Source organism: Prunus mume, linkage group LG5, assembly GCF_029339155.1.
Source record: "Prunus mume cultivar Tortuosa linkage group LG5, ASM2933915v1, whole genome shotgun sequence".
Lineage (NCBI taxonomy): Eukaryota > Viridiplantae > Streptophyta > Magnoliopsida > Rosales > Rosaceae > Prunus > Prunus mume.
Window position 1 is genome coordinate 8,906,374 of NC_142702.1, and position 27,050 is coordinate 8,933,423.

At 36.1% G+C, this 27,050-nt stretch overlaps 3 protein-coding genes and 1 pseudogene across 7 annotated transcripts; 1 reads left to right on the plus strand and 3 right to left on the minus strand.

The window, feature by feature from the left end:
- Positions 1-774: 774 nt before the first annotated feature.
- Positions 775-3,206, minus strand: LOC148916829 (uncharacterized; annotated as a pseudogene).
- A 2,081-nt stretch (positions 3,207-5,287) lies between these two features.
- On the plus strand, positions 5,288-8,107 carry LOC103330954 (cyclic dof factor 1-like). Of its 2 annotated transcripts, XM_089052533.1 has the most exons (3): positions 5,297-5,327; positions 5,414-5,538; positions 6,212-8,107. In XM_089052533.1, coding segments are annotated over exons 1-3 (1,464 nt in total). In that variant the 5' UTR covers positions 5,297-5,326; the 3' UTR covers positions 7,550-8,107. The 2 variants fall into 2 exon arrangements, with proteins under 2 accessions (XP_008231782.1, XP_088908659.1); XM_008233560.2 differs by having other exon boundaries at positions 5,288-5,538.
- Positions 8,108-8,845: 738 nt separating this feature from the next.
- On the minus strand, positions 8,846-15,327 carry LOC103330963 (putative inactive leucine-rich repeat receptor-like protein kinase At3g03770). The gene is made up of 7 exons (XM_089052531.1): positions 13,527-15,327; positions 12,665-12,795; positions 11,191-11,431; positions 10,510-10,715; positions 10,373-10,422; positions 9,473-9,584; positions 8,846-9,213 (listed from the first exon to the last, which is right to left on the minus strand). The coding sequence occupies exons 1-7, from the start codon at positions 14,887-14,889 to the stop codon at positions 8,956-8,958; spliced, it is 2,361 nt and encodes a 786-aa protein (XP_088908657.1). The 5' UTR covers positions 14,890-15,327; the 3' UTR covers positions 8,846-8,955.
- A 3,722-nt stretch (positions 15,328-19,049) lies between these two features.
- LOC103330956 (Pentatricopeptide repeat (PPR) superfamily protein) lies at positions 19,050-25,656 on the minus strand. 4 transcript variants are annotated; one of them, XM_089053205.1, is made up of 3 exons: positions 21,908-25,656; positions 19,522-19,623; positions 19,050-19,419 (listed from the first exon to the last, which is right to left on the minus strand). In XM_089053205.1, the coding sequence occupies exon 1, from the start codon at positions 24,038-24,040 to the stop codon at positions 22,049-22,051; it is 1,992 nt and encodes a 663-aa protein (XP_088909331.1). In that variant the 5' UTR covers positions 24,041-25,656; the 3' UTR covers positions 19,050-19,419; positions 19,522-19,623; positions 21,908-22,048. The 4 variants fall into 4 exon arrangements, with proteins under 4 accessions (XP_088909331.1, XP_088909330.1, XP_008231783.3 ...); XM_089053204.1 differs by having other exon boundaries at positions 19,522-19,688; XM_008233561.3 differs by having other exon boundaries at positions 21,904-25,656.
- Between the last annotated feature and the right edge of the window lie 1,394 nt (positions 25,657-27,050).

Sequence of the window (27,050 nt, forward strand, 5' to 3'; positions counted from 1 at the left end):
ATGAAATAAATAGAAGGATTATCGACATTTAAGTAATGAAGCAACAATTTCAAGGGAAAGTTAGTAATTTCAGTACTTATAATGAACCTTCGAATTAAATAAGCAATAACATGAAATGGATTAAATATGGAAGAAATTCATGACATTAAGTAATGAATTATTTGAGCAACAATATAGAACACTAAGTAATTAATTTTTATTTTACAAAACAGGTTGGAAGACTTATAAATACCAGAGTCCATAGGCACTAATCACAAACCGATGACTGCCGTTGGGGAAGGGTTTCATCCTCTGTGTGTGTGACTTGAAGTGAATAATTTTTTTTTTAAATTTCATATTGCGATAGTATCAATATGATAGATAATATCGCGATCTGTTGACCATATGTAGTCAAACACATAGGACATTTCACCTTGAATTTGCCCCACATCTGGCCCATGCATCGGCCGAATTTGTAATCATAAAAGGTATAGTCGGAGTATCACGGTAACTATGTAATAAAGGAATTCTAAGAACTTTAATGTTTCATATCCATTTCGAATTACATTACAGGCCCTTTAATTTCGCACTCACAATTTACATTTCAATGGCAATACCAGTACAATAACAATACAATATAATAGCAATCTGGAAGCAATACAACATGCTGTTTAGTAATGCAACCCAAATTATGCAAATTTAAAAGAATTCCCATTCAACATAACACAAAACCCACCACAAATAAAAGTAAAATTTACATAACCTACCAAAGCAACACAAATGATATTGTCTAAGTTACATTGGCAATGGAATATTGTTTTTACAGGTGCTTTTATTGTGGCCTGCGGAACCGCACCTTGAGCACTTTCTTGTAATGGTGCCCTCTCCTTGCGAGGGAATTCTTATCTTCTTTCGTCTGCCTGGCATGACCCTTGCCATGGGAGGCAGCACAACTCGACTTCGAACATCTTCAGGAATATCCCACATTCCGTGAGGCTGTACAAGGTAGATGCTATCCGAATAAGCATCCATCTAGGTTTTCTGAGTGTAATACCGAGAAGCCTTCGAGTATACATTTACTTTCAAGAAGCGGCAAACTACAACTACATGCTTGCAAGGTAGCTGCTCAAGCTGAAACTTTCTACAACTACAACTGTTGTTCGTCAAATCTACGAGGCATTGCATATCACCGTCCAAAACATTAAACTGTGCGTTATTTACTTTAACGACATTCATCCTTCCAGCATCCTCCAACCTATTCCTCAACTTCTTCTCTCCAAAATTGGGGCACAATGTTGTTGTGCAATTCAAAGCCAACTCAGGACGTTCGGTGAACCATTTCACAAGGAGATTAATAATTTCCCTTATCAAATGAACCAGTGGCAGCATCCTTGCAAACCTAAGGACTGAGTTGATTGACTCCGCAATATTTGTTGTCATTACATTGTAGCGGCGTCCATCCATGTGAGCTCTAGACCACTTATGTAACCCTGCCTCTTCAAGATATTGAGCAACATGTTCCTTTCACTTGATCTTGCGAAAATGACAATCAAATTCAGCAATGGAATAAGATTTCGCAGCTGCTCAAAGTGCATAAGTATTTGATCACGCTTTTTCAACTTGCAAGTGCATTTCATGTTCCTCTTCATATGATAAAATCATATGCCATGTTGCGCAGTTGGAAAAACTTTGTTTCACACATTCTCTATGCTAACATTGTGATCAGAAATAATAACAAGATTGGGACACTCACCAATGGCTTCATGAAGTTTAGTGAAAAACCAATGCCATGATGCATCCGTCTCCAAATCACCGATCCCAAAAGCAAGAGGATATATATTTCGATTACCATCGAATGCATTTGCTACAAACATAACACCCTTGTACTTGGATTTTAAATGAGTGGCACCACGGCTATCACTGGGCGCATGGAAGAACGAAACCCTCTAATACATGCGCCAACCGCCATAAATAAACACACAAAGTGATTGCTCTCATCAGTTTGGATGTGTGTTTTTGTGCCGGGATTCATACGCTCCAATTCATAGCAATAAGCTAGAAGGATATAATATGCCTCCTTTGTTGATCCTCTAATGGACAATAGAGCTAACTCCCTTGCTTTCCAACCTTTCGAATAATATATGGTGAAACCAAAGTTGTGTTTCACATCTCTCATAATGTCACTTGGTGTGTATATTGTCCGAGAATCCTTAAACTTCCTTTTAAATGAAGTGGCTACAAGTGTTGCGGTTGCTTGACGATGCTCGTCACTTACGAACCTCAAATCACATTCATGGACAGTTGTACACCTCACAATCATGAAGCTGTATTCTCCAATTCTCGATGCTCGGACCCGCCATGGGCATGGACGTTGATAACAAACCACAAGCAACCTCTTAGTGCAAGAGAATTACACCTTAAATTCAAAATGGCCTCTTAATGCCGTCAACCGTAACTCCGTCAACAATGCTTTCTTACTAGAGAAAATTTGCCCAACTGTAATTTTCGGATTCCAATCACTTCACGAAAACCCGCTGTCCAAATATGCTTCTCCATCATTTACACCGGCTTCATTGTACCGGTTCTGTTCACCCATTTGACTCCAATAATGTTCACGAGTGGATTCAGATTCTCCTCCTAAACGCATTACTGGCAATTGGGCAGATGTGTTCAAGCATACCAAAATAGGAGGGGCAGAGTACACTGACACTTCATTTCTTTCAGTATCATTATCACCCCCGTGCATCTCCTCCACCTCGCTAAAATCAATCATATCCATAAAATATGTCCCTACTTCACCTCCCACATCAGTGACATTTGTATTATTCCAAGTTACTTCATTGCTTTCAACAATGGCAATTGAAGAACGACCCATCTTACTACTATCTGTCGTGATATGCGTACTATCAACTACTTCATTTGTCAGTCCTTTATCTTCTATAATCACGAGTAAGGGAGCTAGTTTTGAAGGTGTTACCTCATAATTGTACTTCATAAAAAAATTTACATCATCATCGTCCTCAATCTTTATGTGCTTTCACTCATTCGAGGGCACCAAAACTGATAACTTTAACCAAACCTTGTCTTCCCTGCTGTTTGTATTACCAATCTGATGCACACACCCAACAAGCAAATTTGATGGTTGAGTCACCCCCTTCGTATTTGCACATCTTCTTCGAGGTGACCCATTTTCCATTGTAGCACACAAGAATAACAATTGTCTCCATTTCTGACCATGACAAAACAACATTTCATTAACACAATATAACCACAATAACAAAACAATACAATGCCAATATAACAGCAATATAATGGCAATATAACAGCAATATAACAGCAATACGACAGTAAAATAATAGGACCACAACAGCAGTACACCACTAACACATCAGAATCACACTATACAGATCTACTACATCAAATAGAAAATCCCAAGTTTCAAGATTCATATATCCAGACCAATCTAAATGCAATTGGTACAAACCCAGATGAATGAGCATGAATATTCAACAAAACCTAACCCAAAGCAATTAAAGCCAAAATGAATTTAACACAAACCCAAACAATCAAAATATAACCCATTTCACATAATCCCACTGATATTACGAAAATAACCATCAATACTACCTTTTCAAGGTCGGCAATCCACTAGAGCTTCAAGGTTGCAAGCAGTTCTTCAGAAGACATACCTAACATATGGGGTCAAGGGAGGGGTTCGTGATTCCATACAGACAACAAGAGAGCGAATAGGGGGAGAAAGAGACGGGACGAAGCTAAAGAGAGAAAGAGTTGCCCTAGAGAAAGAGAGCAAAGAGAGAGACAGAGAGTTGCGCTAGAGAGAGTGAGAGAGCCAAGAGAGACATAGAGAGCTGCGATAGACAGATACCAAAGAGAAAGAGAGCTGTGCCAAAGAGAGAGAGAGAGCTGAGTGAGCTAAAAGAGAACAAAATTTCTGAACGTGTGAAAAATCAGCAATAAGTGGACAATAATTATATATTTATAGGTGATAGTTGTAAAAAAAAAAATTAGAATATGGTGGTATTTTGACAAAAAATTATAAAAAAAGGTGGTATTTTGCGCTATTTCCCAAAAAAAACCCAACACATCCCTCGCTCCCCCAATCGCACCAAATCCTCCCTTCCTTCTCTGTCCTTGTAACCCCCACGCACTGTAAACCCAAAGCTCCCACAACCCGCAACCCACCCTTCTCCTGTGCGTAACTTGGAAAGCCATCACCCCCACCTACAACCCATCCCAACCTACGCAGAACCCAGAACCTATTCCTCCACACAACCCCACCCTCCTTGCGCAGAACCCAAAACCCATCGCCTCCTCCTGGTAAACCACTCTCCCTGGGCAAAACCCAAAAACCCACCCCTCCGCAAAAATCAAAACAACCCATCCATCCCAAAAATCAAAACAACAACCCTCCCTCTGTTTTTTCTACCCCACTCCCATAGAACCCCAACCCCCATACCCATTAATTAGCTTTCAAGTTTCGTGCCTCCCATCCCAAAACAACGAAGAGAGAGAGAAAGAGTTGGGCTGCCAATTATCTCCATCTAGAAGAATAGAGTTATTTTGGAAACAACATTTTTGTTATTCCCAGAAAAATAGCAAGGAGCCCCTCTTTGGTACATTCATGTATATAATGAAATGTGTTTGCTACAATTGTTCTTAGTACATGCATTTGTATTTCTTAATGTTGTGACTTTCGACAGGATAATCTCTTCGCTGTTGATATTCTCTCAGCTTGCAATCTTGTAAACTATTTTGGGAAAATGGTTCTTGGGGGTTCTGGTGTTGGTCAGATCACTGTGTATCAGGAAGGTTAGTTTAAGATATGAGAGAGAGAGAGAGAGAGAGATCAATTTTTAAAAGTTTTAAATTTTATGTTTGTATTTTAATTTTTTAAAGTAATTACTTTTTTATTAATTTTTTTTATTCATGATGGAGGTGGGCTCGACTTTGACACATTACCCACTTAAATTTATGAATAAAAAACTTAGGTGCACAAAATTACTAAAACACCCTTGCCACGTCATCGAACTTAACAGATTTTTGGATAAAATTGATGTAGGTGGGACATCAAATTTTGGTCGAGGCAAAGTGGGCCACTTTAACTTCCATAGCAGTAAAGTGAGAATCGACCAACGTTTCAAGATCAGAAGAATTAAGTCTTGATAAAATTAGTCAAATTGAAACTACATGATGGTAAAAATGGTAAACTACACAGATTAAAAGCGACTTTTTGCCTTAAGCAAATAATAACACTTTTGGTGGTGGGTTAAGTCATAGAACACTTCCATGTAACGGTTAGCCGAGATGTTTTGCTATCCCCCTTGCAAGTAAGTTTTACTGCGTCTTGCTGTTTCATTTGGAGCTTTTTGTCATACTGTGACTCTGCGATTCCAACCTGAGGCAATGTCTGCAGTGAGAGATCCAGCCATTAAGCTCTTCGGGAGGAATATTCTGGTGCCGGAACGCCAGATTCCGGATATGTCCGTACATAATTCCAACGAAGAATGTTGGGTTGCAGATATGCCCAAAGCTGCCATGGTAAGCTTCATATGCCAATCGACTCTGAGCTTCTTTGGGTTGCTTTATTTTGTTTTCATAACAAGTCTCTGCGTTTTTTCCTTTTTTCTACTCTGTTTTCCAGTTTTGGTATCTGGGCTTCTACTGCTCTACAATATTCTTTTTTCTATTTTGTAGAAAATCACATATAACTGACTGCTTTGTTTAGCTTTTAAATTGTTATGTTTCGAATTTCAGGACGTTGTGTTCTTCCTTCATATTACTTAAAATGTTAAATACCATAAAGTTTTGCTGGATTTGCTTTACAAGCAGAAGGGGCAGCTTATAGAAAGATTTCAACCAAATTTCCTCCCACCAATAAAAATAAGCATGAACCCACATTTTGTTTTTGTTTCTCATTCGTGATTAGTTATTTTGGAAATCATAATTTGATAATGTGTGGATGATGTGAGGAGATTTATATAGATTGTAACTTGGTATATAGTATCTGGGCATGTGGCTGCAGCTTCATTTTGTAACTATCATTTGTTTTTAGCTTTTTCTTGGCCATGAACTTAATTTTTATTAATGCATGTAATTGATGTTATTGCTCATCTTTGATGCCGAATTCCTTGTTGTACATGCGGAGAATTAACTATAACTTGCTGTTATTGCGATTTGAGTGCCGTAAACAATCAAAATTTTCAATTTTCAGAGTGAGTGTAGAGAAATGGAGGACCCTTCTGTGAAAGTATCCTGCAAGCAAGATCAATTTTTTGAACTAGATAAAGGCAGTGAAAACAATCACCATGGTCAAATATTGGAGAATGAGGGTGAAGTTGATTGTAATCCAGAAGAAGATTGCATTGCAAGTGATACTGATGAAGGCAAAGAAAAGTCTTTCACAAAGCCAGAGAAGGTTCTTCCTTGCCCTCGCTGCAACAGCTTAAAAACAAAGTTTTGCTATTTTAATAATTATAGTGTATACCAACCGAGGCACTTTTGCAAGAGCTGCCGAAGATATTGGACAGCGGGGGGAACAATAAGAAATCTTCCTTTAGGGACTAGGCGGCACAGGAATAAGCATTCATCTTCACAGTATCAAGTTGTGGGCGAACCGAGTGCAGTACCAGTCACCCAAGGAGACACCCTTAACTTTGTTGGCCAACAGCATCTATTGCCTGTTCAACTTCCTGCCTCTCCAAAACCTGTCAATGGGATGAGGGAAGTCTTAAATTCTGGCACAGATACAGTTTTAGTTGAATCTATAGCGACTGCGCTTAATCATAAAGACCAGAAGAGAAGTTCTAAAGATGGCTCTGCAGCCGCTGGAGATAATAGTGAGGAGCCCTCATCATCCAGCTCTTCCTTGACAGCCACTACTTCACAGCAAAATGCATGCCTGGGAAAAGAAATGGAGCAGGTTGATCTGCCAAGATATAGAAACGATTATAATCTTACATATACTGAGCAATATTTTCCTGTTCCACAATGGACTGAGAACCCAAGTTGGGGCATGATGATGTTTGGACCTCATAGCAATAATCCTAATCCTTCCCATATGGGTTCTCTGCCTATGGTTACAGTTCCAGGTTTTTGTATTCCCAGTTTCATTTTCCCAATTGCACCTTCCTCATACCAGGGTTACATGCCAAGCTTGGATGCTAGAAAATGGAACGCTCAATTGGTTGGATCTGATGGCAGCTTGTCACCTTCATCTTCCAATGGCAACAGCAGATGTTCAGGCAATAGCTTGCCAAGATCGGGAAAATATTCTAGAGATGCAAATGTACAGGCAGGAATAAAAACAAAACAGTGCCTTTGGGTACCCAAGACATTGAGAATTGATGACCCAGATGAGGCTGCAAAGAGTTCTATATGGTCTACCTTGTGTATCAAACCTGATAAGAATGCACCTATACTTAGAGGTGGTATTTTTAAAGCTTTCCAAAAGAAATCAGACACTAAATCCCAAACACTAAATGCTGATCGAGTTTTACAAGCAAACCCAGCAGCTCACTCTCACTCCCAATTGTTCCAGGTGACCAACTGATTGAGTTTGATATACAGAGTTATGTTTGCGGTTTGTCTACCGATATCCCAGTCTTTGTTCAGTAAAATCAGGAGTGAATGCTTATCATGTCTACATTCTAAGCTTAATTTGGTTGTGGAGGAAGAAGGCAGAAGCTAGTTGAGACAATTTTCAGGCATTTCTTTAGCTTTTCTCTTGAACAAAGTGAGTAGCCAGCCATCAAGATTGTTGTATAAGGTTTGGTCCTATAACAGGTGGCAAATTGAATTCTTAACAACCAAGTCATACATAACATGGTATATGTATCTCAATTTAATCCAAGACCATGGTGACAAATAAAAGGGAACGATTCCTTGGAGGAGAGTTTAATATTCGGAAGGTAGAAATGCGACTCTGCGACTGAAGGTACAGTTTTCTTAATCCGCAGTCCACAGCCGTTGAGATCAGGATACTAACTCTTAATTGTTTTTTCCTTCATAAATTTTGAAGGATTGATCTCTCAACGTGTGAAACTTTTTGTATTTGATGTATTTTTCCAAGCCCTCTAACATTTATCAAGTATTCATATTGCAATGTGAACATCCATAGCCCCCCTTAGCACTCCATCATGGGAGGTAAAAGTATGAAGAAATGTCAGTGATTATCCATAACAATAAAATCTTGAGTCTGATTTGAATAAACTCCGAGTACATACAATTCATTGATCAGCCTGTGTCAATTATGGATTTTAGATCAATGGGGTCCAAGTTAGAATGCCCCGTCAATATCGTAATGTTGGGGGAGGGAAAGAGGGGAATTAAACTTAAGACACGGATACGGGTAGCAATTTTGGCATCCCTTTGTGAGTATAAAAATTATAAATTTCGTAGTTTGGAGCGGCAGAAGCTAAAGGAATGCCAAAATCGCTACCCGTATCCGTATGAAAGCATATACAGTATAAGAACTACCAGACAAAGAATACCATCTCAGATACAGTATTTTCATAGTACAACAAATGGACTGGAACTGCAAAGAAAGTTCATTTGGTACCAATTTATCCATCTCCAAATACAAGATTAGACAGAGTAAGGCACTGTTTTGACCAACCACTTTAATTCCAAGCATTAAGAGCAGAAACGTCAAAGTCCATCAAAATTTTGGTTGGGCTTTTTGTGGGACCCTGGAGCTCATCATGAGGTGAAAAAAAACATAACTAAATAAAATAACTAAACATTTTTATAAAAAAAGAAAAGGGAATTAAGGCCTTGTGGAGCTTTTTTTTTTAAGAAAATGAATTTCATTAAACACATAAAGAATATAGTATAAGATATGACAACGTGCAGACAAAGTGGCCTCATTAAAACCTGAACACTTATACATCTTGTATGGTACATTACATACACTGGCCCTGCTAACTTCTAATTCATGGAAAGGTAGCAAGGTGAAAGTCAGACTTGTTGGGATGATGAAACTGGTGAGCCTTGATGACTCAGATAGTCTTCTCTTACTGAATCCTGAACTTGTGCTGCAAACTGCAAATTCCACAGAATGTCGTCAACAGAAGGCCTATCAGTTGGCTCTTTGGACAGACACCTCACACATATCTCCATCATTGTCTTCAATGATTCATCGGAGCACTCCTTGTGCACTGCTGGATCAACAATGCTCCTTCGACCCGTATCATCAGTCGTTAAACTTACTTGTAACTTCATAAGAACCAAAACCAAATTGCTAGCTTAGTTGGAGAAAGAAAATTTTATGTTTCAGGGTGTTTCAGTTCTGTCAGTATTCAGTAATGAAACAAAAGTTGGGCTTAGCTAGGGGCATATGTTCTATGCAATTTTTTGGTCTTTGCAGGATTTAATTTTCCAAACTTTTCTAACTGGGAAGTAGTAGCAGCCTAATCTTAATGTAAGAGTTTTAGAGTAAACAAAGGGAACCAATTGATTAAGAGAAAACACTCACAAGGTCTTTCAAAACACCGACTTCATTTTGGAACATGATAGGCCTCCCCAAAATGATTTCCAGCAAGATGACTCCAATATCATAAACATCATTCTTACACTCATGGCTTGCTCTGCAAAAGACGGGCAATTAACAAAGCAATCCCAGTATGCGTGCATCTGTTGTTTACTTGTATGCATAGATGAGTTTATGGCATATGTAGTTACAGATGCATTCTCTGAAATAACTAGCATTTTTTTGAAAGAATTACTAAGGCATTATTCAGGTTTCCAGGGGCCTCACATGGAAATTTTTTTCAGAAAATGAAGGATCAAGATAAATAGTATATATATAAAGAATGCAATCCCAAGCATATGAGGAAAAGATGATGCAGGAAAAATTTAATCTTCCACTTCTTTTAATTGGATCTATTTTCTAAATTAAAAGGGAAAACTGGATCAGGAATTGCTTATGAAACTATCACCAATATACAAAGTATGCAAAAATGAATAAAAAAAATTTAAAAGTTAAGTTCTGTGAGATAGTGAAACAATTGTATTGTTGGCATTTTGCACCACCAATGACAATGTACGGTTTAACCAAACAATAATGAGGTTGGGTAAACGAGAAATGACTAAGGAATGCATTTTCGTGAAGCTACATTCAATGACGATTAACTTCGTTTAGGATGGTCCCTTGTTACTACTGATGATCAGTAACTGAACCGGAAGGGAGTAATTTATAATTTTGTTGTACAAGAGATTCATGCAGGATTTGTCTAGATAGTTGAAATTGTTGGTCTTTCTTTTTTTATTTTTTGGCAGAGAAATTATTCGTCTTGTTCATTTGTGTATAAACGTGAAAAGGGAATTCAGTTTAGAAAAGTAGTGTATGATTTTGGGGAAGTAAGCATGTTAGTACCTCGGTTGAATGCTTCCTTTTGGTGCCGGAGAAGAAACTGTGGTGCCCATCTGAAGGATTAAAAAGCAATAGTTAAGTCAGGACAATCTCAAGGGTGATGCATTCACTCAAACAGATACATATTTTTTATGTCTTACCGTTCCCCTGCTTTCAGCCAAAAGAGGTAGGTTATAGCTGCTTATTTTTACATGAAGATCGTGATCCAATAAGACATTTTTTATCCTCAGATTATTTGATTTAACACCAGGAACAATCCCTGTATGCAGAAACTGAATACCCTTTGCAACTCCAATTGCAGCTATTATTCTCTGCAGCCAGGTAAGCTTCCGTCCTGGAGGTCCTTCTGCCAAACTAAGTGTTAGCAATGAATATTTAATTGCTGAAAATGCTAAGACAGTGAGGGAGGAAATCAATCAAAGAAAAAGAAGAAGAAGAAAGTAGTGAGTGGGGTTTTACTCTCCATTGCAACCTGTATGGCATGCATGCAATGTTGAGCAATTGATTAGGTCTCACCTAGAAATCTTCTAAAAAATATGAAATATTGTTGATAAATTTGGGACTTGATGCATTAGATATTATAGATTACTTTGAACAATAACTTGATTGATTTATCTTCGTTTCATATGCGTTACGTGTAGAGTATGAGATAACATCTGAATCTGCAATCACTCTCTCTGAATAGCAAACCAATGGCTCATATATCAAGCTCAGAGTAGGAGCACATTCAATATATCTTCATGGAATAAACTATAAGGTCATTAGCAAATGCGATCCATTTGTTCTAGTTAGCAGTATTAAGTACATGAAAAGAACTTTACCAGAGATGCAGCCTCTGAGCGTTCCATTTGGAACAAACTCAAATATAAGAAATACTCTACTGACGCCTGAATCATCTGGATGGCACTCCAAGCAATGTCCAAGAGCGCTAACCAAATGGCTATGTCTCAGTTTTGAAATCTGCTCAAGGAGGTGTGTGTAGACCTGTGGACTCTGCCTCTTTCTCATTTTCAAGCCTCTTATAGCAACAAAGGTTCCATCAGGGAGCTTCCCTCTATATATCTGGCATTGTTATTTTATTTTGAAGCAGTAACAGTAAGAAAATTGCTTGCTGAAAACTCTCAAGATTTCTTGAACAAAGTATATCAGTCAATAGTGCATAGGACAATTAACTAGAACAAACAGATTCCAAATTCTTGTACAAATTCAAATGATAAGTATTGGACCACTTTAACATTTATAGTAGACTTTCCGTGAACCATTGCAATATGCATAAGATCTATCTGATGGTATAACATCAATGAGTATCTTCTCAGAACGAGCAGAGTTTCACCAGCCCTTGAAAAATTCCCATTACCATTTCAGATTTGGATCCAATCCAATCGTTGAAAGTTTGATTCAAATTAAACAAAAATCAAAGGATTTTTTTTTTAAAATTTGGTCGATTTGAAAGGCTGATATATTATAACTTAACAGGAGTACCATATCTTAATATATGTTTCAAGGACACCAGGAAATACATAAGTAACCTTATTTGTTATGACATGGATATAATAAGGTTAGTGTGTCCGACGCGCCTAAATTGGAAGCATACCTTAAAAAAGGCTGCTTGAAAGGACTAGATTTGCTCCTGCAACCTCTTTTGCAAATTAGTCTTTTGTTCTCTTTCAATTTCTACTCTTTTTTCATTAAATGTGAGGCCACCTTGGAGTTTTAAAGGGAATCTTTACTCAACAGAAGCTTGTTTAAGATGGAGAAGTCTCACGTTTTAAGCATATCAGAAGTTCTACAAAGTAATTCCTAAATCTATTTACATAATGCTCTTGAGGAGTATGAACTCTAAATTAAATAGAGATTACTAAATCTATATACACATTCATACACACATACATATGTCAGTGTGTGTATTTAAGTTGCTTCAACTATGTAGTTCTTCAATTGTGTACCAAGAACTGGAGACTAGATGAAAATCAAGAACCTAGACCCCACCATGCATCGGTGAGCCATCGTAATCTAGTCCGACCTGTATATTATTTATTCCCGAGTAGTTAGATAAAGCTTGTTGAAATGTATCTTGTCCTAAATTGTATTTAAATTCAACATCTACATAATATAGATTCTCTTATCTGAGGTTCTTCAATCCACAAAGGATCTTTTGCATATCCAAATGGATGGAATTATATAAGCAAGAAACATAAAATGTGAAAGCAGGTGCAAATTAAGAGAGAACATCGTATTACTATTACGATGTACTGAATTAGTTAGAATTGTTTTGCAACTATAAAGAATGAATACCTGTCCATGTGAACCTTCACCTAGTAATGTTGAATCATCAAAGTTATGGGTGGCTTCCTGGAGCTCCTCCATAGCAAAAGTTCTATAAGCAGGAAGGCTAGCTCCCAGCTTCATTGTGTCTGATATATATTCTGCAAAGAAAGGATTCTAGTGTTATGACTTATTATAAAAGGAATAGTGATGCTAATTTATTTACCTACTGCCAATTTGAATGAAGTGGTGCCTGGGGTTTTAATAAGAATAAAATTTTGAGCAGTCAATTTGAGCAAGAAAAATTGCTTTCCTGGATGTATAAGCCAGAATTGTCAAGTTTATCATTATAGCAAAAATGAAAGATTCACGAATTGTAACACGCTAAATAGCATGTGAAAAATGCTTCATTTGAAACTGAAAAGCATGGACCTGAACAAGATTTACCATATTCTCCATATTTCTGAATATCAGAATATCCAAGGAAAACTATAAGGAATTGGTGGTACAATAAAATAAAATTCTCTCCATCTTAGTTCGAACCTAAAGACTCCAAAATAAACTAATATGTCTTTTTGGGGTAGCAATATAGTTTTTGGAAACTATTTTCTATAATTAGTAGTTCTTCCTGGAATTTTCTGGAAACATACATCAGTCTAGTTCTTGGACTTCTATGGAAATCTCAACCTTCATGCTACTCAAATAAAATAAAAAGATCACATGGAAATGGTTGCTAATCTATACAGCAAGTTCCCTTCTTCATTTATTTTCTTCGCAAAATCAGCCTTGATCCTCGTACATTAAACAGAAGCAACAAAAAGTTGGTACCAAAAGGAACAACTATAAAAATATTAAAGAAAAAAAAAAAAAAAGGTAGAAAATTTAAACTTACTTGCATCAGAGAGTAGCTTAGCTGTGTTCACTGCTGAGACTGTATCTGAAATTAACCTTGTTTGGGGAGTTTTAGTAGTTTGCTCACTATAAAACTTCTTAGCAGCCATGAAAGCTAAACCAACAACTGCAATTGCACCCACAATACCTCCCACTGCACTTGATGAAACAACGTGTTTACCATAAGTTCTCCTATGCTTTTCCTCACTAGGAGGTGGTATTCGCACAGCCAGAGCTTCATTGTGGCACAAGTAAGAAGGGTGCTGCTTCTGATCTTCATTTACTAAACAATTCCCAGAATACAGAACAACCCTGCTCTTAGAATCCCTTTTCAGACAAGTTGGCAAATCCCCTGACAAAAGATTTGAGGATAAATTGACAAAAGCAAGCTCAGAATTGCAAGTCATGTTCTTAAAGAGAAGTCCAGTGAGTTTATTTTCAGCAATGTCAAGATATTTAATGGAAGGCAGTGACAACCATGATGACAAAAATGGCCCTACAAATCCATTCAATGAAATGTCCAGCTTCTGGAGCTGATAGCAGGAGCCTAATGCAGTCTGGATTCCCAAGCGAAACTTGTTCTTTCTTAGCACAAGTGTGACCAACTTGGAAGGCATACTTGGAAAATGGGGCCCAAAATAGTTGTCTTCCAAATCAAGAACTTGCAAGTTTGTCAAGTTTCTGAGATCAGGCACTTCCCCTGACAAGAAGTTACTTGATAGGCAGAGAACTCTGAGAGTTTGTAAAGATGCCAAAGAATATGGCAAAGAGCCATTAAGCATATTGTTTTTCAGACTGAGAACAGCCAAGACTGGAAGTGAACGCAGCCAACCTGGAACTTGACCAGTGAACTTGTTATGGTCAAGTATGAGAGTCTGAAGGTTCCTCAGATATGAAAGTTGGAGAGGAACTGTACCACTTAAGTAATTTGTGCTTACATTGAGAATCTCCAGTGAAGACAAATGCCCAATACTTGCAGGCATTGGCCCCCATAAACCAAGAGAAACCAGTGAAAGCACTTTCAAGCTTGGTAAGCCAACAAGAGTGGCAAAGAAATAGTCTGCTGAGAAATCACGAGGCAGTGGAGGAAACCCATTGTTGCCAATAATGTGCAGCTGGGTTATGTTGCCTTCATAACAGGATAGAGTCAAAGATGGAGTAGGTTCAATTTTGCAGAAGTCTCTGATGTTGCTTCCATGGCTGAAGCTGGTTAAGGCTGATGGGTAGTTGAGAAGCTGCTGGATCTTCAGAAGGGTTTGTGACTGAGTGTGTTGTTGTAGCTGGCTTGAAGGATGGAGAGAGAGGAAAACTATGATGAGCAGAAGAAGATGTGAATGGCAAACTAGCTTTGCCATTAGAATCATCAACAAAACCCAAGTTGCAGAAACAACACTCAATAGATGAATCTATTTCTCCCCTTCTTTCTCTGCTTCACTTCTTCCAGGAAGGCTTAAAACTTAGCTTTTGGGGGAATGAAAACCAGATTTTGCTAGCAAAAATATGATGACATTTTCAACTGCACCAAACTGACTTAGCCCCTTCAAAATCTATCCTTCAATTTATTTTCCAACTTTTTTTTTTCTTTTCTCTCTTTGGTTATGTTTACTAATTAAACATCTGAACCCAACAAACTTAGTGTGCTAATCATGGAAAATACTTCTGTACCACCTAGTTCCTTACAAACTACAGAACCAGTTAGGTCTAAAATCATAGGGCTTCTTTACTCCACAAGAATTAAAACCACTTGATCTCATGAAAAGTTTTCTACCTAACACAACTAATTTGCCCTCCTCTATCCACCTCAAAAAATCGAACATGAAACACCAAATAAGTTAGTACTTGAGCACTGTACTACGTGGTCCATGCAGTTCACATGAAGTAGATAACCAATTATTTAGTGCACCGTCAATTGAATTACATTTTTTTCTTTCTATAATTCTAATTATTTTTTCATTCTAATATTTTTTTTAATGTAATTAATAGTGTAAATTATAAGATGATGAAAATTTCTCACACACACTACAAAGATGTTATCGAAATTCAAACCTGAAACTACTGTATTTCGAATTAATAATATTTTTTTAATGTGATAATAATTTCGAATTAAAAGTATTTCCAATTCACATGTGATGACATTTCTGTCTCTCAAAAATATTTCCAATCAACTCAAAAAGTAATAATTCTGTTTATTTTTCTTAATAATTTTATATTTGTATGACTTGATTGTCATACAAACAAAATTACGAAACTAAAATTGTCATAATTAAAATAAAAGGGATCAAATGCAATTTGACCAAAAGAAATTAATCACTGCCCTGCTTGGCAGATCAATAAATTAGGAAATTCCTCAAAAGTAGTAGTAATGGCGCATTGAAGTTGTGAACTTTCTGCATGACCCAAAGGCCAAAGCAAAATGTTTATAAGTGTGTGGCAGAACGAGTGCAGATAATTCCAAGGAAATGTCAGGTTTGCATTTTGCTTTTTACGTCAGAAACTGACACACACATACCAAAGGAAAGGAAATTTACAATATGTTTCATTAATTCTTCACGAGAAAACAATAATAATAATAATAATTTATAAGGAATTCCAATTTGTCATCCCTAGCATCTATTGCTGTTCGTGAGTCATGTTCTTCTGGTGGGTGTAATTCTGTCAAGTAGATCTCAAGTATTAGTCATATGAAACAACATCTAATTATCTAATTGTTGACTAATAAATAGATGAACACAACTTTTTATGAACAATGAAAATTTTCACGATAATAATTAAATGATCAAATAATTTTTAATTTGATTAATTATTTGCAATGATGATATTGAAACGATAACTTGAAAAATGACAAATCCAATCGTGATATGACATTGTGTAATGAACCCAAACAAGTGGTTAATATCGTATTAACTCACTAACACGCTAGCTATCATGAGGTGAAGCCCTCGGAGATGAACATTGCACGGCTCCTTTTCAGTTCATTCCTCAAATTCAAAACAATTAGAGCCTAACACACATAGACTCACAAATATTTACCTCATTCAAAGTGTTAAATTCGAAGAAAAGTTTCCTTATAGTGAAAGAGCTAAATATTTTCCTCGAAGACATAGCCCAGAGAAAGTGACATATGAAAATGCTTGCGTTTCTGAATGGTTCACGGGAGCTCATATGCTCTACAAAGGTAGTAAAAGAATACAAGTAGGTAGAGGATTAAATATGCCGCACCAGAAAGAAGGGTACTGTTATTTACACATCATATGAAGCAAGCATTGTTGTTTCGGAAAGAAAAAAGATACCTTAAGAATTCATAAAGCTCAAATCAGTCATTTTCCAGAGGAAAACCCACATTAAACAAGTGGGTTTTTATTGGCCATTCCTCAAGAATACATACAAACAATTGTCTTTGTCGGCCAGACAGTTTCACATCTTGAGAGTCACGGGTGAACTTTTTAATAATTCAGTGCCGTAGTGGTGCTTAACAATGGATACGTCCAAAACTATGAAGTTATTTCAGTGCTAATGCTGAAAAATATATTATATATTTTGAAAGTCTATCAATTATTCCATAAAAAAAAAGGGTAAAACCGTTTTTTTACAAAATTATCCAAAAACAAAGAAAATACTAAAAAGAATATCGCTCTCTCTCTCTCTTCTATCTCTTTCTCCCTTTCTCCCCCACTCAGGTATCAACCCATCCCCACCTGCTTCTTCATAGGCTGAGCTTGTTGAAGCTTCAAATTTGAAATTGGCTTTTCCTTCTCTATTTTTCTCTGTTTATTGACCTCCCAAAAAAAAATTATTACTTTGTCTTCTGGGTTTTCTCTTTTCTCTATTCCTTCAGGGCTCTACATATTTGTAAGGAGAACCTTTTTTTTTTTTTTTTTTGAGTGGCAGATCCAGGATTTAAAAGCCGATCAGGCAAAACTTACATTAAAAACTCAACAATAAGACTGAATTTCATTAATGAACATAGAAAAATACACCTAGTCAATAGATGTAATCAGCATGAATAATACTACTCTTATCACATTTTGTATACAACATTTCCATACCACATGATGTGGCACCTTACTTGGACATGCCACCTCATTTAATTTAATTTTATGTTTTTTAATCTTTCAATTAAAAACCCTAGTAAAAAAAAAATAATTAGACCTTACGTTTTATTCTCCACTCCATCTCTTTCTTCTCTTTCCCACCGAGGTAGCCTCCTCCCTTATTGTCATTCCAACCATTCTCCGTTCTCCATTCTTTTAGTTGATTCTTATTTGATTTCTAGCAAACCATCTTTTCTTTCCTTTTTGCTTTATAAAGAATGATTTTATCTAATTGTTTCATTGAAAATTAAAGGAGTCGAAAGGAAGAAAAATGTCTATATCATGTTAAGGGTTATGGGCCATTGTTCATGGCTGAAAGTTCTCAGAGGTGTCTACAATGATTGGTCTTTTCCTATTAATTGCATTGATCCTGCTGTGTTTTTTTAATTTACTCTTTTGTATCTTTTGTGATGGTTTTTCCATATGTTCTGGAAATTAAGGAGGGTGGGAGGATGAAGGGTTTAAGGTTTAGAGGGACTTTCAAGAGGGAATAGGAAATTGATTTGGGGAGACGAAGAGTGGTGGAGGAGGACTCAAGAATATGAGAAGTCTAACAAAGTTTATTATTATAATAATTATTAAATATATTAACCAAAATGAATGAAAAATAAGATAATTTAAAATGAAATTAAATGAGGTGGCATGTCCAAGTAAGGTGCCACATCATGTGGTACACAAAATGTAGTAAGAGTAGCATTACCTTCAAATGCATCTTTATACATAAATAAAGCTTATAAAAAAAATTAGCACAAGCTCACCCACAAATAATAGGGAGACTTTGGAAAAACCCAAAGGAGAGAGAAATTTTGTAAAAGAACTCAAAATGGACAAATTTGCCCTTATTTATTTTTGAATTTCCTAAGAAATCATTTACACTTGCATGTCTTTGATTTGAAAGTTGAGAGGTTTTTCTGTCTTTTTTTAAAAAGCTTTGACTTTTTCCAAAAGTGAAAAAAAATTTATGACTAAAACCTAAATTTACTCAAATATAATTAATATATTATCAACAAATAACCAAAACTCATACTATACAACTCATTTTCGAATCCTAAAAATTAATCATAAGAAGAATAAAAACCCAATTCATAAAGAGATAGAGAGAGATATATATATATATATATATATATATATATATAATAGGAAACTGAAGCCCACAAAAGAGAGAGAGAGAGAGAGAGAGAGAGAGAGAGAGAGAGATAATAGGAACTAAAGCCCACATGAGAGAGAGAAATCACAAAAATGGGCCGGAAAAAGAGAGAATTCACAAAATCGGTCAGACAGCAGCCCAATCTGACCTCCACTTAGGTTGGCCCATGCTTCTTGTTTTTTCGATCCTTCTAGTTTGCCTCTAATTTTAAATCTCTCGTAATTCAAGGACATTTTATAGATTCTATTAGGATGTCTTCTAATTTCGTCCAAAATATCCCCTCATGTTAGCGAGTCAAGAAATTCGACAGAAATTTGGATGTAACTACATGGGTCCAATTGCCAAAAATAAAATCACACAGACAAAAATGGAAAACCGGCGAACTACAAGGACCAAAGTGACTTTTGGCCTTTAAATTTTAAATTTTTATGTTTTTTTATCTGTGAATATTCCTCCTAGCCACACCCTCAAAAATTTACTCCATGTTTACGGTGTTATCTTTATTATTTAGTGCAGGAATATTTCCAAGTAGCCTCCCTCTTGCAGTTGGATGTGATTGCAGAATCCTGATTGTCGACAAAGTTACAGTAGCTCAGCCATCCCATTCCAATACAAGTTTTGCAGCCTCCCCTTCTTCAAGACTTGAACTCAAGCACCTGCATGAACAAAATTTCACTCACTTTAGGTTTAAACCAAGAATCATAAAGCGAGAGAACTCTCTGTCTTTACAAAACTAAAGCTGGTCAAAGAATACGTACCATTCACAACAAAATCAGCAGAGAACCTTGCAGTACAGCAGATGCGTTGAATTTTCAGTACTTGTTCCATGTATTCTACAGTTTTTACAGCTTCACAAATCACTATCACAACGTTAATGAATTTGCTATTAGTCTCCATCTGTCATGAGCTGTAGGAAGCACTTTTACTGTTTCGAAAAGCAACCAAACAACGAAGTATGCGACAAAAAATAATAATAATAATAAGAAAATGAACATAGTATAAAATAAAGTTATAATTCGAGAAGTAATTATGAAAACAAAAGCAAGAATCCCAATGAAAATTCAAGGCATGGACAATGGAACATTTGTGAAAAGAAAATGCAAATCGTCATCTTCAAAGATCAATTAACCTATTTGGGTCAATCAATTACAAGCCTAAACAGATTCAGAAAAATCATGTCTTCTAATGGAGGATATCATAAATCCAAAAGGGAAAACAAAATTTTCTTTTAAAGTTCCACAACTATCACCAAGATTTGAAAAAAAATTCTGAAAAAAAAAATTCTATCGAAGATCAGAGCCAAGTTTATCCATAAAAAATGAATATTTTATTTTTTAGTTTTGAAATGAAACGATGTGATTTTATTTCACAAATGGAACTGTGCAGAAATGTGGATGAGCAATCTTACCAAGATTCTATGAGAGAAAAAACAACAATTCAAGCTACATCTAGTTTAACAAACCTAAACATATTCATGACACTTTAGCTTTCCAGTCTAGAACAATGACAGAAATAGAAGCGTTCCTAAACAGGTGCCCAAAGTGCTGCCCAATACTTGACCTTCCCCACACCTCCTCCACTTCGATCCACCTAAAATCTTCGAAGATCCGTTGGTTTCTTTCCGACCAAATAGCTTAAATGATAGCCATCATCATACAGCCCCGTATTACTTTAGCATTCTTTCCACCACCCAATACTTTAGATTTCTCACCCAGAAAAGATAAATAGTGTTGCAGCACCACCTAACTAACATTAATCTCATTAAATAAAAACATCATAATTTCCAGCTAAACCGGCAGGATAAGAAAACATGATCCACACTCTCCCCCGCATTCTTGCATAAAATACACCAAATGAAGAATGAAAATACCCTAAAACTACCACGCAGTTCATTGAGCTCTGCAAGTAACTTTGGTGCAACCCACATGCCAGAGGGCCATATCAGTGAGAAAACTTAGACAAAGAGTATGAATAATTATTAAATGAATACTAGCACATTTATCGACACAAGATAAGAAGTCAAAGTACTGACCCTAACAATGTCTCTGACCACGTCATCACCTTCAATCCTCTTAAACATATTCCTACAGTATGTAACAGATGAATCCTTTCTATACCATAATTAACCTAGGTCCATGCAAAAACCAAATCTGACGTGTTCACCAAAACACATAAATAAATACCAAAGCCAAGGATTCTGATTTATTATACAAATCATGTCTTTTATTATTATAAAAATAAAAATAATCAGACAGGAAAATTTCAAAGTTTAATCTTGTGACTCAAATTCATTGCATATAGTACAAAACCAATTAGCTATGGCAGGAGACAAGTAGGTTCACAGAGTAAAAATCAAGACAATAGGAAGGCATTTTTATCCACAAGTTTTAAGGTGTGAGCTATAGTTGATGCTCAGCAGAAATAACTGCCTTGTCATCCACTCTTTGTTAGTAAAGACTATAATAGTCTATTAACAGTAGCCCAGTAATTGAAGTAACTCGTGATTTACCAATATTGCAAGCATTTTAATAAATTTCCAGCTTGCATTAAGTACGTTCAAACCACAAATCCATATAAAACACTAAACTCGGTAGTTTAGTTGACGTGAAATATGCTTGAACAAAGTACTTTGTTGTTCTTTCTCAAAAGTAACATACAAATTAAAAGTAGATCAACCATAAAAATTGATCTGCTTATAACCGAGATATTCGAAAACAACATCCAACCTTTGAAATCATTGCAGTTATCGGTTTTAACCCTCACTGAACTCTAGCAAACAAAAGTTTTCAACTGCACAAGAAACACAAAATTTACCAGAAATAATTTAAACCCATAAAGAAGCATCCACATAAGACATTGCAACATATGCATGTCTCACACAAAAGAACCCAAATTAATACATAAAAAACTAATGAAGCACCAAACCAGAATATCTAAGCCTAGAAGTTTGTCAATGACTGCTGAGTTGTAAGTAGCTCTGGAATATCAACCAAAGGATGAAACAGTATTGCACACAATTTTGAACAAACAATTTATGTGTATGGCTTGATATGCCAAGGGTTACAATATGTTATCTATATGGATGTAGTCTGTAGACTAGAGTAGCATAAAAAATTAGTAACTAGAAAAAGAGAACTTACATGCCTGATATAAACAATGTTGAATAAATGTGTGATTCTTGTTACTTTGGAAAGCCCAGCACGTTCTCTATGGACCGATTGGCCAAAAACACATACTATAGTGCACAATGGAGGACAAATATACACATTGTTGCACTGTCGAAACTCAATTCTGTGTGCTAATCTTTGCATTTTCATTTTCTTCTAGAAGAAATGGACAGACAGCATGTTTGTACGTTTGTCTATCTGGAATTACTCCCTCAATCACCATGTAGTCATGTAATTCAATGACTTCTTCTGGGCTGCAATTCTTACTGAAATTGGTAATAAGAGTGGTGTATGTTATAAAATCAGGAACCATACCCCTAGAAATCATTACCTTCATAAGTTCCTTTGCTTGTTGAGAACACCCAAACTTGCACAAAAAATTGATCAATATATTGTAAGTGACTCTATTGAATGAAATCCCAACCTCTTCCATTTCCCGAAACAAAAAAAATGCCTCATCAATCTTCCCACAGATTAAATATGCATGAATCAATGTGTTAAAGGTTATAATGTCAAGAAAATCTATCCTCTGTAATGCATCCATCAAATTTCTTGCAATATCCACTGATGCCTCTTTGCATAACCCATTTACGACAGAATTGTATATCACCAAATTAGGTTTTTTCTCCACATCTATCAGTTTGCCATAAATTTGAACTGCACTTCCTATGTTTCCTTCTTTGCAGTACCAATCAATCAAGGTTCCATAGGTGACAGTGTCAGGAAGTAGACCACGAACAAACATACTGCCCAACAATTGCATGGCTCCTATCAAGTTTTTGTTTTTGCACATATAATCGATGAGGATATTATGAGAAAAAACATCCTTGACAAGGCTTTTCTCAAGAATTTGGTTATGGAATCTTAGTGCTTCAGTCACAAGCCCATTTCGGCAGAGCCCGTTAATGAGGATTGAGTAGGTAAATTGATCAGGGCATATACGCCTGTCAATCAAGTCGGAAAATAACAAACATGCTTCCTCAACATCTCCTTCTTTGCAAAGCCAATGGATAATTGAATTGTAAACAACAGAGTTAGGGGTCAGACCCCTTTCCACCATTTCATCACACAATCTAAGTGCCACCTCCAAACTCCCTCCTCTTGCATACCCATCTACTAGAGTTGCATAAGTCCTCAAATTGGACTCAACACCTGCCTCAGTCATTTCAGCTTGGATTTCCTCTGCACAAGATAAACTACCAATTTTGCAAAACCCATTAATGATACAATTGTACGAAACTGAATTGGGCGTAACACAGTCCTCCGACATTACTCCCATCTTCCTCAAAAGCTTCAAGGCAAGTTCCATATTACCCATCTTGCACGCTCCATCTATAATCATGTTAAAAGAAACAACACTAGGCCAAATTCCACTCTTCAACATCCGATAATATTCTGACATTGCTTCTAGTAATTTGCATTCCTTACAGAGAGCATAAATAACCAAATTGAAGGTATTGACATTTTCAACATACCCATATGAAACCATTTCTTTATATAGCTTCCAAAACCTAACAATTTCATTCAACTTCAGTACATGATTAAGAAAGTTATTCCAAGCGTGAACCGTAACCCAATAACCATGCATCCTCAGCATCTTAATAACCTCATAAGCACCTTCGGTCTGCCCAAATCGAGTACAAGCCCTCACAAGTGCATCAAACACTGCAGGGCTTGAACAACCACAAGCTTCATCATAGCTACTAACCAACCCTTCCAAAACATCCAATGGGTGCAGACCATCTGCACTCATTAGATTCTCCATAAGAGACAAGGCATCATCAAATCTCCTACAATGGACCAACACATGAATTACAGTACAAGAACATTCTAAACAGTGAGGAAAGCTGTTCTCTCGAACCCAATTGTAAAATTCTAAACCCAATTGTGGGGAGTTTCGAAACTCGAGAACAACACGACTTACTAAGGAATTGGTAAGAGTGGGTGCAATCTGCTCTAGAAACTTCCATCTCCTCTGTTTTAGATTAACACAAATTGCTCTGAAAATAATGTTCTCAGAACTTGGGCTTGAGAATTGCTTACCCAAGTGAAGGCCGCGGCAAATTAGATGACTGGTTTTGGGTAGAGAGAAGCTCAGCACCCAGTTCATCAAAGAGCACAGTTTCTGCAATAAACCTTCAGAGCAAGGAAACCCCAATGCATCATAACTTCTATGATGTTTCTCTTTTAAGATGATAAGGCTGGCTGACTGAGATACCACGAGCAAGGGCGAGCGAGGCCTCAAAGGGTTCTTCGCGCGGGGGAACACGGAGTTTTCACTTTTTTTTTTTTTTCTTTTCAATTTGTGTTTTGAAAACAGAGTTAGGGTTTTTAACTTTATTTTTTGGAGGCTTTTTAACTTTATTGGTCCTTGAACTTATATTTTATTTTTAATTTGATGATTTTTTATTTGTTTTACAAGCGAAGTTCTCTTTAATTGAATCTAAATTATGAGTTAGGAAATTGGAACTTGGGTAGGTAGCACGTAGCTACTTTATTTCACAACTGTTTATTTCACAGCTTTTTAGGCAATTAGTTCCTCCTACTCTCTTTCATTCGTGTTGTGTTACTCACAATTGTACGGGCCAATTAGTAGTATAGCAAGACAAGTATGAGGTTGTATCCATAAGGATTAAGAAGTTAAACTTAGTTATGTAATTAAATTACCCAATTCAAGAAAACAGGAAGTTAAGTCTAAAACAAAATTTCAAGTGAGAGTGATTGTGCTTGTGATTGTCAAAACAAATGAAACAAAACGAAATTGGAATTTGAAGTGAGTGCGAGTGCTTGTGATTGTGAAAACAAATGAACAACATGAAATTGCAAATGAAAGTAAGTAAACAAGTGTAACAAAGAGTAGTCTTAAGGGTTGAAAAATAGATTTTTAGACTAGGGCATTTGATTCACCATAACAATCCAATTCTAGATTATAAGGATTCAAGTGACAAGTCTAATTTAGATTCAAAGAGGTGTAACAAAAAGGTGTCTACTTTAGTTCCAACCAAAATACACAAATTTGAATGGTAGCTTGACATTCTGATTAGCATATAGGCAAGTAGGCATAATGAATAAGAACATGAATCATGAATCAAACTTGAAACTTGAAATTTATAAACCCAGAATAGTCATGTTAGCTTACATCTAGTTATGGATTTAGCAACTCATAATGGGAAAGAAACCTAAAATGAAATGAGGAAACATAATGAATGCAACAAGAGTAGAAAAACCCTTTTATGAAGTTCTTGTGGTGTCCAATGCTTCTCCAAGAGCTTCTCCACATCTAATGCTTCTCCAAGAGCTTTGCCACGTCTAGAAGGATGTATGAAGGTTAAGGAGGTGATTTGTGATGAGTTTGGGTGAGTGGTGATGGCTGAGAAAGAGGAAATTTGTAAGGAAATGCAAGAGAGGCTTGCTGAGACAGTTTTGGTGATTTGGGGCTGTTTAGAGTTGTAGGTTGATTGCTGAAGTATTTGGGGTTGTGGGAGTGTTCAAGGGTGATTTTTGAATGTGTTTGAGAAATGATGGGAGTGTGGAGGATGGAATGAAGGATGGATGAGTTGTGGGAGTGTGAATCCAAGGATGTGGTACATTTTGGTGTGGAATGGAAATGGTATTTGTAGGGAAAAGGAAGTGAGAAATCTGAATTGAGTATGGCTTTCACCTACAACATCCACTTCACCAACCATACCTAACACATCAATGCAATAGAAAATCAGTTTCTTTTCTTGTTTGGATGCTACCAACAAATCCCACTAGAAATCATAGCTCAACCATAGCTCATCGTAACCAAGCAACAATTAGCTCATGCTTAGGTCAGAACGACAGCAAGTTCATGAGCTCATGAATTGGACTTTCCTTAAGCAAATGACAACTTTGAGCCCTCCATCTTGAAGTTTAGAATGTCATCTTTCTAACCACATGTCATTTGGGCCAATCCAAGGTCGGAGGAAGAAGTTAAGGCCGAAACAAATTGTTAACTCGGTTTGCACGTTTTTGCACCATTTTGCATCTTTTCCTATCCAAAGCCACTACTGCCACTAAAAGCTCAATTAACTGAATGACAAAGACAATAGGGTTTAAAAGCACAAATTCAACTCAAAAACATAACTAAATCATAAGTTAGAAGGATACAAAATGATATATAATTATACACTGATCAATTCATTCCCATATTTTTGTCACATTTTATCAATTTATGGGTTAAAATTTTTCATCTAAATAAAAATAAAAATAATTAATAATTTTTTTAAATAAAGTAAAATTAAAACTGAAACTGAACCTTACACCTACAGCCACAAAAACCCACCCCACCCAACGAGTTTTATTATTTTTTTTTTAAAAAAAGTCAAAATTTACTCAAAACTTTCATGAATGTTAGTTCTTATAATAAAAATTCAAAAAAATTCAAAAACTCACTTAAATAGACTTAAATGCTTTGAAAACTAAAACCCACGTAATAATGTCAGTTCTCTTATCTGTGTTGAAGTTTGTGGAACCAAAATTTACATGTTTCATCTTTGTATGGTAAACTAATTGCATTGGCAATATTTATAATTTTTTTATTTAAGCAATTCTTTTCTTATAGAATTGGAGCAGCTATTCTATGTTATGTTTTTTTTGGGCCAAACACTTGGGAGAATTCTATGTTATGTTGATTCGTACTGTGTTGCACTCTTCTATTTTCTTATTTTTTTCTTTGTCTGAATTTCATTTATTTATATGGGATTTAAGTATATTTAAGTGAATTTTTGGTTATTTTTGAAATTTTTTATAAAAATCGATATTTATGAAAAATGAAGAATAAATTTTGGGCTTTTTTTTTTTGTATTAATAATTTATACAATTTCTTTTGTTCTTTAGTTCAATCACTCATGTAAATTGAATAAAATGTAGTATATGAAATGTGGTCTAGTGACCCTAAACTTTACCAATTCAAAAAATATAACAATAAATTGTGCTCTCGCTGCATTGAGGCATTTAATCAAACACTTAATGGGCATTTGATCGAATACTTGTGGGCATTTGATCCAAGAAGTCCATTCATGACAATAAGGACCTACAGAAAATTATCCCAATGACCAAAAAATAGAACCAAGGCTCTCTGGAAGCCCTCATCTCCA